Below are 16,536 nucleotides of genomic sequence, written 5' to 3'. Positions count from 1 at the left end.
CAATACATCAAACCGTTCCTGAGATGAGGAAACACATTCTCTTGGAAAGTTTCAGGGAACTGTAAACAAGAAAAAATAGTTTAGAGCGGGTGAGACACAAGTGCTGGGTAATGTGTAGTTCCCAATATAGAATTCCTGATCGATCAGATAGTTGGTAGGGCCTTCTATGTGAGTTGAACAGTTCTGCCTCTTTAGAAAATTCACTAAAGAACAGCAGGTAGCAAATGCTGGTTCTAAAAGCTAACAATATTTTCAAGGTAATTTCACCTTGTTTTGGGTAACTTATATTTCTTTCTGTGAAAACAATGAGAACATAATTATCTCTATTACTGCATTGTCATCACATCAGTGGTTGGGAATCCATTCTGGGTGTGCTGGACTCTATGAAAGATCTGTCTCTTGAATATTCGTTTTGATGATCATATTAAAATGACTGTGACTTTTTCATCAATGGATCTAGTCACTTTATATTATGTAACATGCACATTTACGAAATCACTCAAACTTGTGGTACTGCTCTCAAAATTTCATTGGCATGGCTACAGAATAATGGCCTGAGTAGTCCTTATGGTTTTGAACAGGTGAAAATCATTTTGAATCTATGGTTTCTTGAAATGTTAATTTTTGGGACCAATTACAAGGGCACTTTGGGGGAAACTGTTATGACAGAAGGGAAAAATGGCTTATGGTAAATTAACTTTCAAAATGCTTTACTTTTGAAGGCCCTAACAACAGACCACCACCCAGAGCTGAAGGCAGGAACTTTTCCTTGCCAGTTCCAAACAAACCTCGGCCACCATCCCCTGGGGAAGAAGAGGTAATAAAGCATATGTTTGTATTTGATTTTTTTCCCCAGCAAATGAATCATCAGAAACTCCCATTGAATACTCTTTTATACTTTTATCTTCTACTAGGCTTAATTTTTTTTTAGTGAAAAAAATTAAGGGTAGGATCCACAGGAAAAATAACATATTCTTTTTTTCTTGGTGTTCTTTCAGACTCTTCCAATGGCAAATGTGTGCTTTGCATTAAACGAGAAAAAATAATCCTATTTTTCATCTGTTTCCTCGCTTCTGACCTTGAATAAGTCATTTAACTGCTGCTTAACCCAGTTTTTTTCATTAAGTATATTACTATACTAAACTGAAGAAATTATTACATCTATTTCCTGATTATAAGTTCCATTATAAAAGGAATGCTTATTCACAGCTACCTTTGCAACCAGTGTTATGATAAAAAGCAGTTCACACAAAATATCTTCTATTTAGCCCCACCTGAATGATTCTATATTCAAATTAAGAAAACAAATGTTTCAAACCTCATGGAATTGAGGCAGTGATTTATGGAAATGATGACTTGGGGGCTTTTCTTTTCACTTACATATGTAACTGCAAAATTTATTCAGTTCTTAAAAATTTACATTTTCAGAATTCATTAAATGAAGAGTGGTATGTTTCTTATATCACCCGACCAGAGGCAGAAGCTGCTCTTAGAAAGATAAACCAGGTACTGTGCTAAAGTTTATTTTTAAGTAGTTATAAATATTAATGGAAGGAGAAAAAGGGAACTGACTTTTATGGAGTACCAATTATAGGCTAGGAGTTCTGCTAGTGCCATTCATGTTCATGCTGTTATACCAAGGGGACCCATTAGTGCCAGCTTCACACCCACCAGCATCCATAGCAATGATTCCTAGCACCCTGGGAAAAATCTAAATTAAGGTAGTCATTGGGCTGGCAAAATCTTAGGAGATCTTATTAATGCAGGGGTCCGTCTTGTCATAGAAATCATATAGTGTCAAAAGGAGACTCTTTCCCCCAAATTTCCAACATCTTACTGATTCCATCTTCCTCAATACACAGTTACCATCCACATCAATGCGAAGGGAACCATATCGAGAGAGACAGCAGCAACTTTTTGCCCTTTCCCCTAGAAATTTCTAGTTGTCCTTTAATATTATAAGGTCTTAACCAGATTTCCTGCCATCTGGTGCTGAACCTTAACCTTAAATCTATATATCAGAGAGGAGAAAGCCAAGATCCCTCTTCTTTCATATCTCGAGTCTACAACAGTAGCTGTTAACCTTAGCTTAGCTGCATATTTAAATCAACTGGGAAGCTTTTAAAAATTCTAATTCCTGGGGCTTACCTGCAGAGATTCCAATTTAATTAGTCAGGGGCGCTGTGTGGGCTTTGGGAGTCTTCAAAACTCCCCAGGTGATTCTAAAGTGAAGTCAAGGCTGTGAATCACTGGTCCATAAGTATATTTGTTCAACAGAGATGTTCTGAGAGGAATTTACTCAATTACCTTGGAATAAAAAGAACAAAGGAAAGCCATTATTGCAGATCGATGGCTATTTAAAGCCATGTTGATTTAATACATGGAGAAGGGCGTAGTGTAAACATGTACTTACTAATTAATTCTATTTTAATATTAGATCTTTACAGTATTATTATTATGTAGCAATAATTTATGGAATGAAATTTTAAAGTGCAGGATAAATCACAACACTATTTGGGTAACTATCAGAAAAAAGTGTGGTGAGAACACAGATGGTCCACATTCGATTTTGTTCAGGTATCTGATGATGAAACACTGTATCTGGAGATCATGAGGTTTTAAAATGGGTGAATTTCATAGGCATTTGGGTATTTTCTGACTTTTGCTGTGGAAAGAAAGGGTTAGGGAATTAGCTCCCAGGAGTAGGATGATATATCTTTAGTTAACCAATAGGCCTTATTTTACCTGGCCACTTATCCACTCAACCACCTATTATTTGTGTTATCACTAAAAAATAGATTCCTTTTTTATAAAGAGGCTTCAAAGAGGTCTCTTTGAAATCGGGAAATTTCTCTGATACAATCTCTGCTGCCTCTCTCTTGACAACCAAGAAATCCATGACACGCGGGACTGTAGCTGTTTGGGGAACTAAATGCTAACTGACTTGTCAACTGGTAGGTTTCCAGATCCCTAGAGTCTTGTCTACTGCTCTTACAGGCAACAGAAATATTGCCTTTTACTGCTCCCATAATGACAAGAATTTATCCTTTTAGGATGGCACTTTTCTGGTTAGAGACAGCTCTAAAAAAACAAGAACCAATCCGTATGTCCTCATGGTGTTGTACAAAGATAAAGTCTACAACATCCAGATCCGTTATCAGGAGGAAACTCAAGTTTACTTGTTGGGAACTGGACTCCGAGGGAAAGAGGTAAGAACTTCCTGTTGTAAAATTTCCCCGGATTCTCTATTTGTGCCTCTCTGGGTACCTACCTACATGGAACCTTGCTGTAACATTCTTTGGGGGTCCATAACTTAGAGTTAAATCACATTAGTGAAGCCCTTCATTTACTGGAAGGAAATAAAACAAAATGTTAAGAGTAGCTACCTCTGCCACAGAGTCTTATATCTTTTATTCTAAATAGTATAAAATCATGTGTATAATTTTTAAAATAGAAAAATGTTAACATTTAAATTAAAAAAAAATCCAGTTAGATAGTGTCAAAGGCAAGTCCCTTCTATCATTCACCTTTGTAACATAATTTTAACATAAGATTGCAGCATATTTATAAGGCCGTATTTTAAATCAACATCTGGAAAAGGGGAAAAGATAGAATTCTTGTTGTGGTGATTATTTAGATATTTGTGTTGTCTCTTACTAAAAATGGAGGTTTGACCAAATTGCCGAAGACATTTTTCTTTGCTAGTCACTTTCTGGGTGGTAATCAGAACTGGTGTGAAGGAAAGCTTTCAAGGCTGCTTTTTGCAAAGGAAACTAACAGCTAAACTTAATGCCCCAAACATGTTCTTTAAGTTCAAAGTTCCAGGAGGAGGATCAGATGAATCAAACATTTCCAAAATGAGAATGAGCTCACCTATAACTTCCACTTCACTTCAAATATTTTAAAGTTATGATCATGTAAACGAGTAGAAAAAACACACGATTTTGTTAAATGTTTGAATCACTAGTTAGGTGTGGCTAGAGCTGCATGGGTCCTATAGTAGCAGAGATGTCTGCCGACCAGGATTTCTGTTGCTCTAGTATGGAAATAACACAAGGACAAACCACTCCTTGTGGCTGCCCTGGAGGGTACACCTAGCAGAGTAGTCTTGGAGGAAGTGCATAATCCTGCGTAGGGTACCAGGGTGCTTCTGACCCATATCTAGAAGGATGGATGGCATTTTTCCCAGGCTGGCCATCAGGGATAGGGTGATTCAGGCAATGGATGCAAAGACCTTGTGAGTGTGGAGGTGGCAGTGGGACACAGCAGAGAGATCATGAAGGAACTATATTGTGCCCCACTATGGATATCACCTCCAGACACCGGGGACGCTGTCTGACTCCCTGATTCCTTATACCTCCTCATACCACTAGTGATTGAGAGTGAAGTAGGGATACAGAAACCAAAACCAAACCCACAAATAGAGCAATCCTAAGGCAAGGGTATCATAATTAGACCCCCTATATGAAGTTAAAATACATACATATATATATATATATATAGTCTTTTTATATATATAAATATATATGGATAGTCTTTATATATATATAATATATATACTTTTTATATATATTACAGTCTTATATATATTATAGTCTATATATTATAGTCATATATAGCTGTCTCTATAATATATAATATATATCTTATATATAATATATAGACTATATATATTATAGTCTTTTTATATATACATAATATAATTATATATAGTCTTTTATCCATGGTTTGCTGGATGTTGGTGAGGAATTTTTTTTTTCAAAGTTCTATAGCAGAAATCGTTAAAATATTTGCCAAATTTTACATGATTTTTCCCACAAGCCTCCTAACTTTAAGAGGTAGGATATTATGAGATAAAAAAACTGAGGGTGAAATTCAGGCTATCCATTCCAATGTTGATTTATCTCCCTATTTTGACTCTTTCAGGACTTTCTGTCTGTGTCAGATATTATCGACTACTTCAGGAAAATGCCACTTCTGCTCATTGATGGGAAAAACCGAGGTTCCAGATACCAGTGCACATTGACGCATTCTGCAGGTTATCCCTAGCAAGTTAGCCAAGCAAATGAACCTTCCTCTTGCCTCTGTTGCCAGCATGGGAAGATCAGTCACCGTTGGTGAATGGACACTTAGGACTGAATCAAACTTCTCAACATGAACACAAGGGTTTTCTCCTTTTGCTTAAAAATGTGTTTGAAATGAAGACTGTCAAATATCCCATAATTTATTTATTCTTCTTCAATGTTTGTAAAGTGCATGAGTAATAATGTTCACACAGTCTAGTAGTGCACTGTAATAATTCATATAAAATATATGTATTTTTGAATACTCATTTCAAAGTACAGTAGCTTACACGGCTATAGACATAATTTCGGACAAGTATAAAGACACTTAAAACAATAGTAGTTTTTGGTATCACATGAAACTGAATTTTTTTTATAGCCAAACCTTTGTCAGTCAGGGGCAATCATCAGTTTTATACATAATAATTTGAGAAGTACTAAAATTCACTTTCTCATCAGCAGTAATTTAAGAGCCTTCAAAAATATATCATCCTTTATTTGGTGTATTTTGCTAGGGGATTTTTGTGTACTTGTTTACGAAAAGATAAGTGCATGTTGGGATAACTTCCTGGGATTAAAATTAATTTGCCTTTTGCTTTACTTTTGGGTTCCTAAAATAACTTTATTGACTTCGCTGTTTAGTCCATACTATCATATACTTGTTTCAAAGTAAATTTAAGCTACAAATACCAAAAGGAAACATTTTAAATTCAGAGATGAAGCTGTGGTATCAAATATACCTGGATTTAAGTTCCTCACATCCTGACACCCACATCCCACCTCCTCCACCCCCCCACCCTACTCCAAAAGCATTGTCAAATGATGTCGATTTTACCAAAGTCTTCCTGGGAAGATGAAAGAGCAATGCATATACACGGAAAACTTTCATCTGACTTTCTGATTAGATACATTTCTTCCATCTCTTTCTATCCCCCTTGACAACTCTGTCATAAAGACCTTCTCCTCATCCTTCCCAAAAGTCTCTATAAATCCTGCAAAGCGATTCAGCTCTTTCATTTGGTTTACATATCTCACCTAAAAAGTGGTAAGCATTTGAAAAACAAAAACCTGGCCTTCAGTGGTTCTTTAAGTTTTCCCTTTTGAGCCCTTGGTTGTTATTCTACAACTTTTATTAATAACAAAAATTGGGGGCCGGCCCTGTGGCGTAGCAGTTAAGTGCACACGCTCTGCTGTGGCGGCCCGGGGTTCGGATCCCGAGCGCGCACCGACGCACCGCTTGTCAAGCCATGCTGTGGCGGCGTCCCATATAAAGTGGAGGAAGATGGGCATGGATGTTAGCCCAAGGCCAGTCTTCCTCAGCAAAAAGAGGAGAATTGGCGACAAATGTTCACTCAGGGCTAATCTTCCTCACAAAAAAAAAAATCTAAAAAAAAAATTGTTGGCTTCTCTGCTTAATCTATAAGTTTTATCTTGCATTTTCATTTTCATGAGCTAACAGAACATTGGAAGGAATCTTGGAAGTCACTGAGTTAAAACTGACAATTAGCTAAGACAACAAGTATGTGGAGAATTTTAATCAATGATATATAAAAAGGATGTTTCACAAAACTTCATCCTTACAAACCAGAAGTTCTCAATTTAGGGTCCAGAACTTGGCAGTTCTAAAGCTGAAAAACCTGCATTCATTTACATGTTTATTCAACAGGATATTCAACAAGCATTTGTTGTCTATTCTGTGGTAAACACTGAGCTGGGTGCCGGGTAGTGAGGATAGCAAACACCACCGGTTCTGTTATGGAGTGAGCTGCCCTTGTGTCTTGCTTCATGGTATTCTTTTATGTTCAAAAATATCTAAAAAGAAGGGCATGGTAGATTTCAAAGCAACTATTTCGTAGTGAATTATGTTTACAAGGCAAATCAAAGCCTATTATTTTAAGTCTCCTTTGGTGGCAAGGGATGAAAATTAGAAAGTTTTAGGATAAAGATATCCTAAAACTAAAGGCTACTTCACTGCTCTGACTGAAGTCAGTGGTGAGTATCTGACGTTTTCATGGCATTCTTTCTGCCCTCCTTCAGGCCATGGCAACTCCATTCTTCTGGCAGGGTCTCTCCTCCTTTGGCCACAGACCTGGCATATGACACCAGCCTCACCAATCACAGTTGCTCAGGACCCTGCTCAGGGATAAACACCTTAACCAAATCTAGGCCAATCAAGGTCTTTCTCCGGAATGTTAAACATAGCGGCTGAGACAGAGGATCTCTCTTTTCTCTGGTCTCCCTCAAAGTTAATTTTGTACACCTGGAGTTGTCTGCTGCCATGCCTCCACCCTCTTCTACCTGCCCTTTGGAGGAAATCAGTCTATAACAGGAGCAGATGAGGCCAATGCACAGAAACAGAACCAGGATAGAGACATCTGATGAATTAGTGGAGTCCCTGAAATCTACTCCAACCATGGGCTTCCAAGTCACATGACCCAATAAATGCTTCAGCTAGCTTGAGTTGTTTTTGGCACTTGCTATCAAGAGAGATCTGATTAATATAAAATCATACTATCCATTTATAATTTAGTAACTCTCTTTCAACCTGAGCCAAATTCAAGCATAAGGTAAAGGATAAGCAATGCCCCATGGCCAATTTCCTATGTCATACTCCTGCCATTAGTGAAATCAATTAGCCAATCTTTTTAACATTAAAACAATAATAAAACAGCCTTCAAGAATATGAAATGACTATTTACAACTCAACATATTTTTATTTTGTTTTTTATTACATTAAATATATTAGTAAAATCAATTCTCCCAGGTATTTGTTAATTCAACAATAAATATAGTTAGAAATTCACAACAAACAAATAAGAAATCAAAGAGAAAAACTGTTAGAAGCAAGGGATACATCTGATATTTTAGATTCTTCAAAGGGGGGGTTGTTTCTTTCTGTTTCCTTTAAGTCATCTATCTTCACAGGATGACTAAAATGTAGAGTAAGGTCACAAAGCAGTAACTGGGAGAGCTCTGTGCAAAACAAAATAATAGAAGATACTATATTATAGCACATATGTCACAGACTATTATTCCTTTCAGTAGCTATTTCCCAATTCTAAATTCAGTTTTCTTTTAAGTGATTATTGATCATACCACAGTTTAGATGGCTTTGACTTCAAAGTCAAATTTATGTAATACAAAATAAGCGTGACATAAAAATTTACTAGAAGGGCTCTGTAGCCCAACTTAGCTATCTCACTAAACTGCAACTTGATTTATGCAAATTTTATTTATACTTTAACGCAATATTTTTATCTGTTGTACATGTACATAGTATAAAGAATCAAATAGGTCTATAAGGAACGTTACAAAAACTAGCAGTTCCTATCTCCCAGAGGAACCACATTTAACTTTTTTTAGCTCATTTTGTTGTTGTTGTTTCGTGTGTTTCTGTTGAGTTTTTTTGTTTTTTTGCAGGGGTTGGTATTACCTCCATATCTCTAAACGACATGCATATTTTATTTTGTCAATTTGAGGTATTATCTATCTGCTTCTAACTATAGAAGATTAAGATATAGCTCTTTTCACTCACCCCCACTTTCCTAATATACTTGAGTACAATTTTTGTTAGCTCACTATTTAATGTGAAAAAAATTTTAATTATATAAATATTCTTACAGCTGAATCTTATAGTATGACATTTCCCTTCCACCCAACCACAGTTAATAATTTTCTTTTTTCATTGCTTAATTATCAAGAATATCCCAAATTTCCCCCAGTTGGGTAATCTCCTCTCCGTATAGTCAAGTGCCTTAGCTATTCTATTGTTGCAAGTCTCTTCTCTCCTCGAGCCTTCTGATCTGCTCGAGTCTGGACTGATTGCTCTCTAGGACTGCTGTACAGTTTGCATCTTGGGAACTCCCTTCACCATTATCCTAGGGACTCCTTTCACCTCTCCCTTGTGTGGAGTATCCTTTTCCCAGAATCTCATGTCTTTCTCTTTTTGGTCTGCTCCTTTGTTTGGTGGAATACAACCTCAGTAACTTCCTGGGGGGGAAAAGTATATGTCTGAAAATGTCACTCTCTACACCAATGCTTAATAGATTGACTACAGAAGTCTAGGTTGGAAATGTTTCTTCAGCTTTCCAAAGGCATTACTGCATTTTCTTCTAGTTTCCAGTGTTGATATTGAGAACTTTCACATGATTCTAACTCTTTATTGTTGTTTCTCTTTAGAAGGCTTTAAGGATGTTTTTGTTCTTCCACTGTTCTGAAATTTCACAATATTGTACTTTGGTATGGGTCTATTTTCATCCATTGTCTTGGTCTCTTTCATTGTAAAAACTCATACTCTTCAACTCTGGAAAATTTTCTCAGATTATTTCTTTAATGAATTCCTCCCCGTTTGTTGTCTATGTTCTCTCTTTCTAACACTCCTATTTATTGGATGTTGGACTTCCTTGACAGAGCTTGTATCTTTTCCCCCTAAAACTTTCCATCTCTGCTTTTTTGCTTTACACTCTAAGACATTGTCTTCATTTTATCTTTAAATCCTTCTATAGAGTATATTTCTATTGTCACACTTCTAATTTACAAGGGCTCCCTTTTGTTCTGTTTTTTTTTATAGTTTCATGTTACTTTTTCATGGACATAGCATTGTCTCTTCTCTGGGGATATTAATGATAGTTTCTTAGAAGTTTTCACTTCCCTTCATAATTTCTGTTTCTTCCTCATTGATTGAATCTATTTATTTGTTTTGTCTCCACTTTTCATTTTAGATGCTGTCCTCAAATAGCTGTTGTGCCATAGTTGTCTGCTCATATTTAAGACCGTGGCACTAAAAAGACAATTGGAAGCTCTATGCCCATAGTAGTCTATATTGTGGGGTGATCTGGCTGGGTATTTTGTTTGGGGAACCTCTGCTATCAGTATCTTTAGATCTTTTCTCTTAGGCTGGTCAGATTCCTGAAAGAAAAATCTGCGTGAGGGTATAAATCTGGCTGCCAATGTTTTGTAGCCAAGTGGAAAAAGAAAGCTGAGGTCTTGTAATTCAGTATGTAAACTCTGTCTTAATACCCTTGTTTTTAGTACAGTACTCTCTCCCTCAACTTGTGGCTTAGTGGCTCCAGGCCAGAGATCCCCTGTTTTATCCTCTCAGGGAATAAAACTTGAGTCTTCAATTACAGAGGAGAAACAGTTGCCCAGTTATATAGAGAGGGGAAGAGACCTCAGGGGTCTACAACTTCTTTTTTTTGGCTGAGAAAGATTCTCCCTGAGCTAACATCTGTGCCAATCTTCCTCTATTTTGTATGTGGGTCACTGCCACAGCATGGCCACTGACAAGTGGTGTAGGTCCACACCCGGGAACTGAACCGGGCCGCCAGAGGAGTGCACCAAACTTAACCACTATGCCATGGGGTCGGCCCCTACAACTTCTTAAACAAACATTGAACCAGTCCTCCTGTTCTTAGCCCCATCTTCACCTGCACTTCCAGAGGATTCTGGTGCCACCATGTGTTAAATCTTCGGGGCTATTTCTTGGCTTTACCCAATCAGCTCATGGTTCAGATTTTTGGACTTTAGGGTTCAGATTTCTCTGTTGGCTTCCATTTACTTCCTGTTTTGTTGTTAACTCTTTTTGAGAGCTCTTTGTCTTGTGAATTTTTGTCTCTTTAAAATGACTTTAAATTTAAATCTCACGTCTACCACTGACTAGTTGTGTGACCTTGGGAAAGTTAGTTAACCTCTCCATGTCTGTTTCTGTATCTGCAAATGCCAATGGTAATATTTCCTACCTCAGAGGGTTGTTATGACAATTGAGTTCATTTATGTAGAGTTCTTGGAAAAGTATCTGAATTATGGTAAATGCTATAAATGTTAGCTATGGACATTACTATTTTAGTGAGAATGTGGGGGTAAATGGAGTGTTCATTTAATATTCCATGTATACCAGAAGGCTACCCTCCTAGTCTAGCTCTACAAGTCCCTTGTATCCTATCTACTTGACCTACCCCATAACTTTTCAGGAACACATAGATCATATTTATTATATCTATTTTACTTCACAAAAGAATAATCCCCAAACTAGAACAGTTAGATAATCAAGTTTGAGAGGAATCTAAAGCTAATTGTTTTAAATGAGTGCAAGCATCCAGAACCAATTATTCACTTAATAAACATTTTCCAAGAACCTATTATATCAAGGCACTGTGTTAAGTGTTAGGAACGCCCTTATGGAGGTTACAGTTGAGCAGGGATAGGAAAAGTAAGTAAACGTGCAATTACAACACAGTGTGATAAGTGATACTAAAAGGTAGAAGAGACAACATGCTGGCTTAAAAAAAGTTTTCCAATATAAGCAACTTTGACTAATAAGTAGCAGTTAAGCTGGTGGGGTGGAGGTGGGGGTGCAGCAGTGGGTATTTCAGGAGAAGATGCATGTGTTAAGACACAGACACAAAAGACAGCAAATGTGTACATATGCAAATGGCTCAGCATGGCTGGAGGATAGAACACACAGGGAAACAAAGAGCAAGACACTGGAGAGGTAGGCAGGGTTTTGACCTCAAGAAGTCTTATAGTCCATTCTAGGAGGTTTCGACTTTATCCTGAGGACAATGGTGAGCCAAGGAGGGTTTTGAGCAGATTACATTTTAGAAAGATAATCCTTGCTGTAGTGCTGACATTGGTTTTGAGAGATCATGAATTAAGCAAAGCTAACCAGATTTTTTTTACATCAGACTCCTCAGTGCCTTTGTTCATATGTACTATAAATTTGTGAGAGAAATATATAGCATAAAGCACTTCCCAACTTATTTGACCATAAGAACATGGACTCCATTTTTACTGCACACCATCTATTAACATCTCTTGAGACAACAGGGTTTACAGATCAAAGTCTAGAAAATGCTGCCACAGGGAAAATAGAAAAAGCATAAGAGGCACTCACTATTTGGTGCCTTACTAACAGCCACTCCCCTCTTCTTCTTGGTGGCACAACTTGATTTCATTTGAGGTGCTCCTCTCCCCAGGTCCAGCAGTAAGTCCTGACTGGTCCAAAGTGGTCTTGGCAGCCCCATCCCCTTGGTGGTGGCTGCTGTAGGCATACGCATGTGATGCAAATCTGGCCAATGAAAGCAAAGGGGGACTGTGCTGGAGGGATCTGGGGAAAGGCTCACATAAAGAGATAGTGTCTGTATATGGCCATGTCTGCAGTTAATGACGATGAGGAGTGACAAACAAAATGAACACAACAGAGTAAAAAGATAGAACCTGGTACCTGATGAAGTCTTTAAAACTCTGAATCAACTTTAGGGCTGCCCTACTTTGGATCTTGTTATTTTCCTTATTGTATGAGCCATGTTAAGTTGGTATTTTGTTACTAGTAGCTGAAGGCTTCGTAACTGACACAGAGGCTATCTTCAAATATCCACGAGTTGTCATAAAAAGAATAATGAGATATGCAGTGTCCTTTTCATGGTTAGAAATAGGACCAGTGAGTGAAAAAACAGGGGAACAGATTTCAGTTAGTCCATAAGGAGGAACTGTCTAAAATGCAACAGGTTAACTGATGAGAAGAACTCCCTCCACATAGGATATGTTGGGTCTGGGACAGATTATCCCTAGAAATATTCAATCATGGAAGCTGTACAGGCCTGGATAAAACAGAATATACCTGTGAGATCAGGGACGAAACATCATGACTTATAAGGTCTACTCCTACTCTAATCTGTTTAAAATGAAGAACTCTTAACTCACAGAATCACACAAACTTATAATTTTTAATTTGTAAAGAGCCTTAGGAGGCTTAGTAAGGGTTAACGGATAAAGACACTGAATCTTGCAGAATGTGACATTGCCACGTAACAGTTTGTTGAAGAGAAGGAAGAGAAGTAAATTTAGAGAGGATAGTTAGACATCATAAGCTTGCTGGTGTCAGGGACAGGAATTCAAGTTGGCAAATTTCCAATGCTCAAACCTAATTCATCTTCAGAGTTCTAGTTCATATTAGAGTGTAAACATTTCTTAAGAAAACAGAAAAATCCTAAGTAGTGGGCAAAATTCAGTTATACCCCAGCAGAAGCAAAAACTGGTTCTACTGTTTATTGTATAACAATGACAAGCAAACATTTTAATTCACTGATTCCATATTTACCTTTCATCTTCTTCAACTCCAAAGAAATTGTGTTAATGTTTTTAATCATGGCTTCCACGTTTTGCTTATGCTCAGAAACATTAAACATCTGATGTTAAAAGAGAAACAAAAACTGTGCAAATCAGAAGTATTTATGTGCACTTTTAAAATACTTAAACTTTCAGTATTTCTAAAAGAAAAATCTGTTATTACAGAACTGTAATAATTGTGAAATAATAGTCTTTATAAATGATGAGAATTCCAACACAAGAAGGCATCAACTTGTTAATATTTTTCCAACTGAAAACACCACCAACTGGGATTCTTAGGATGAGGTTTCTTCTTTAATCAAACCATATCCACAAGATGGGCCCCTTACAACGGAAACGCAGCTGTGCCCTCTTCAGAGAGCCTCGCACTTAGAACCGCCTTACCATTTAGCAACCGTATGAGATCTTCTCTAATTTTATGTAAGTCGGTGTCTTTTTGTACCTTATTCTTGAATGACAGGGTTCATATACAATTTTTTTAAGTACACGGTAAAACTCAAAATAAGATTTGATTACAATTAATTGACTAAGAAGATGGCAAAATGTCCACTTCTACTTGAGCTTTGGGAGTTAGGGCAACACATTTTAATTTTGCTTCACTGAAATGTGTAAATCAACCCGTTACTATGTTATATGCACAGTACATATATTTAACCAGTTGTGTCAGATACAAATATATAGAGGTGGTTCACTACAAACTAACCGTAACCATTCAAATCTCTCAAAACGACTTGAAAAAAAACCACAATCAGCACACACGACTCCAGCAATGTGAAAGGTGGGCCGTTTGTCCAAAATAACGAAAACTAACCTTTAACTCAATTTCCTGCCTCTGCCTTTTCCTGAGTGCGGGAATTTACGCTATTTCTCTCTCACTTCGGAGACACTGTAAAAGAAATAAAAATTTTGTTTTCCAGACAATGAATGAAATACCCTTTGCATCCACCGACAACCATCTACACGCTAAAAAGGGAATGCCGGTTCTCTTCCTTGGTTGGTTATGGCAAACCAGAAGATTCAGGTTTGAGGGGAAAGGAAAGATGATAAAAAATAAAGGAGGTGCGGTGGAGATGGCGGAATTAAAAATCCTTAAAAATGAGGATCGAATGTAAAAAAAAAAAAAAAATATATATATATATATATATATATAAAACCCAAGAGGGGAGTAAAAACTAAAGGCATAGAGAAACGCCCAAGCAAGGTGACCCTCCCCACTCTGGGGTCTGGCTGTCCACGGCCCTCGAGCGCCCACCGGGGCGGGCCAGAGGGCAGAGCCACGACTGGACTCCGCCGGTGTGGAGAGGCCAGAGCTGCCCCCAGCCGTCCCCAGGGAGCTGGTCAGGCCAGCACGCAGAGAAAGGAGAGGCCGCCCACCCGGCACCTCCCCAGCAGGTGAGCAGTGGGGACCGGCTCTGGGGGCAAAGGGAGTAGTCGGGGTCAGAGGCCAAGACACGGTAGCCTGAGGGCGCTAACGCGGCTCAGCCCCGCCCGGGGAGGACTGTCCTCCGCGCACTTTTCCTCCTCTGGGCCAATCCCTCCTTCCCGGCCCACCGACACCCCCACGGAGCCCCCGTCTCCGCGGCCGCGGGGTGCAGCCAGCCCGCCCAGCCGCCGCTTGGCCCGAAGATGGAGCCGAAGGCAGCCTGGACGTTTCCACGGTCCTCAGGCTCCCAGACAGGATCAGGACATCGCAAAACGCGCTCAGCGGCACCCCGGCCTGCGGACGACCACCGTCCCTGCCCGCACCCACCCAGCCAACCGCCCTTCTCCACCAGGTCCAACCGGCAGGCCCAACCGACGCCATGAGGGGCCCCGGGACTTCGAGGCCCGCCGGCGTGGTGGCTGAAGACGGGGCCTGAGGCAGCCTGGAAATTTCGTCTTCACCCTCCCAAACCGGATTAGGATCATTTTTTAAAACCGAGCAACCGTGGCCTGCCCACATCCCGGACGCTGTCAGGACCCACCCAGTCAACGGGCACCGAGGTACTGACGAAGTTCTGACCGTTAAGTGGGACTAGCAGGCAGGGAAAGCGAGACTGGGCTTCCTGATTGGCCAGCTTCTCTGCCTGGTGCATCCTGGGAGTTGTAGTCCCAGGCAAGGGCCCAGCAAAGAAGGTTCTAGATGAGAGGCTGAAAGTGTCTGGCACTGCCTCGTGGGCAGAGAGGGAGGGCACGGAAACTGCTGACATTCCCTGCCTCCTATGTGCCAGGCACTGTGCTAGATGCTTTAGAGCCGTTATCTGCATTTAATTTGTGTAGGAGTTGTGGTTAGGCCAGACTCTGGACTGAAACTGCTTGCGTTTGAATCCTGTTCCAGCATTTATTTAGTTTTAGAAATGCTGGTAAGCGCTTTCATCATTCAGAGTCCAAATGTCCTCATCTATCATATGGAGATAACAATAACTGCCTTCTAGTGTTTTTTTGAGGGTTAAGTGAGATAATGCATCAAAGGGGCTTGGCAGATGATGTCCCCAATAAATGTTAGCTGTTATCATTCCTGTAAATTTTTACAGTAAAAAAATGAGTAAGGATGAGTGTAGCGATGTCTGCTGGTTTCTTGCCAGCTGGAGAAGCTGGGATTCAAGCCATCTTTGCTGGATTCCAAGAGGAATCTCTGCCACTACAACCTCTGGAGCTGACTCAGAGACTGTTCTTGATGCCTTCCGGAATTGTCTTCTGGTTGATGAGGAGCACAGACCTCAAGCATTAGGTTCCACACAAGCCTTTGTCTTCTCCAAGCCTCCCCTGTAACACACACCAGCCTCCTGAACCAGTCCTTTCCTGACAACCCATGCACACAGTCTGTTTATTTTATATCCAACTACCTTCAGTTCAGCACGAGAATTTGTTGTCTGATGCAGAGTTAGATAGATGAAGAGGGGCACAGGAGAACTCAGCTTCAGTCCTAAGGATAGCTAGCTATATAATCTCGGGAAAGAGTACCTTCCTCTCCCTGAACCTGTTTCCTCATCCATTTCCTTATGAGAGGGGTGGGCTAGATCAGAGTTTCCTAAATTTCACTCATTATTGGGCCACTCTAATGATTGGTTGTGCTGTGTATCACCAATATTATTATTACCTTAATATTTTAAGTTTACTTTCCTTTAAAATTTAAATCTTAAAAGTCTTTGTATCACCAATGTAAATGGAATAAAATATAAACAGAAGATAATAGTAAAAATAAAGACAATGAAAATAAAACAGTATTTTTGTGTGTGTGTGTGTGTGTGTGTGTGAGGTAGATTAGCCCTGAGCTAACATCTGTTGCCAATCCTCCTCTTTTTGCTGAGGAAGATTGGCCCTGGGCTAACATCCATGCCCATCTTCCTCTACTTTATATGGGACG

At 39.2% G+C, this 16,536-nt stretch overlaps 2 protein-coding genes across 4 annotated transcripts in view; one reads left to right on the top strand and one right to left on the bottom strand.

Moving 5' to 3' along the window:
* LCP2 (lymphocyte cytosolic protein 2) overlaps positions 1 to 5,663 on the top strand; it is a 45,125-nt gene extending 39,462 nt beyond the window's left edge. For both annotated transcript variants that reach the window (XM_058545750.1, XM_058545743.1), the window contains exons 18-21: positions 723 to 817; positions 1,429 to 1,506; positions 3,054 to 3,209; positions 4,927 to 5,663. In XM_058545750.1, the coding sequence (XP_058401733.1) occupies positions 723 to 817; positions 1,429 to 1,506; positions 3,054 to 3,209; positions 4,927 to 5,049 (452 nt within the window). In that variant the 3' untranslated portion in view covers positions 5,050 to 5,663. The remainder of the gene's footprint in view (positions 1 to 722; positions 818 to 1,428; positions 1,507 to 3,053; positions 3,210 to 4,926) is intronic.
* A 73-nt stretch (positions 5,664 to 5,736) lies between these two features.
* On the bottom strand, positions 5,737 to 15,190 carry C1H5orf58 (chromosome 1 C5orf58 homolog). Of its 2 annotated transcripts, XM_058545757.1 has the most exons (4): positions 15,155 to 15,190; positions 14,002 to 14,076; positions 13,162 to 13,249; positions 5,737 to 8,036 (listed from the first exon to the last, which is right to left on the bottom strand). In XM_058545757.1, exons 3-4 carry the CDS (start codon positions 13,247 to 13,249, stop codon positions 7,885 to 7,887), a joined length of 240 nt encoding a protein of 79 aa, XP_058401740.1. In that variant the 5' UTR covers positions 14,002 to 14,076; positions 15,155 to 15,190; the 3' UTR covers positions 5,737 to 7,884. The 2 variants fall into 2 exon arrangements, 1 of the variants encoding a protein (XP_058401740.1); XR_009220807.1 differs by lacking the exons at positions 14,002 to 14,076; positions 15,155 to 15,190 and adding an exon at positions 11,956 to 12,129 and having other exon boundaries at positions 7,975 to 8,036; positions 13,162 to 13,224.
* Between the last annotated feature and the right edge of the window lie 1,346 nt (positions 15,191 to 16,536).

Source organism: Diceros bicornis, chromosome 1, assembly GCF_020826845.1.
Source record: "Diceros bicornis minor isolate mBicDic1 chromosome 1, mDicBic1.mat.cur, whole genome shotgun sequence".
Taxonomy (NCBI): domain Eukaryota; kingdom Metazoa; phylum Chordata; class Mammalia; order Perissodactyla; family Rhinocerotidae; genus Diceros; species Diceros bicornis.
The sequence above is the reverse complement of the archived record's forward strand: the minus strand, read 5'-3'. Positions and strand labels throughout refer to the sequence as shown.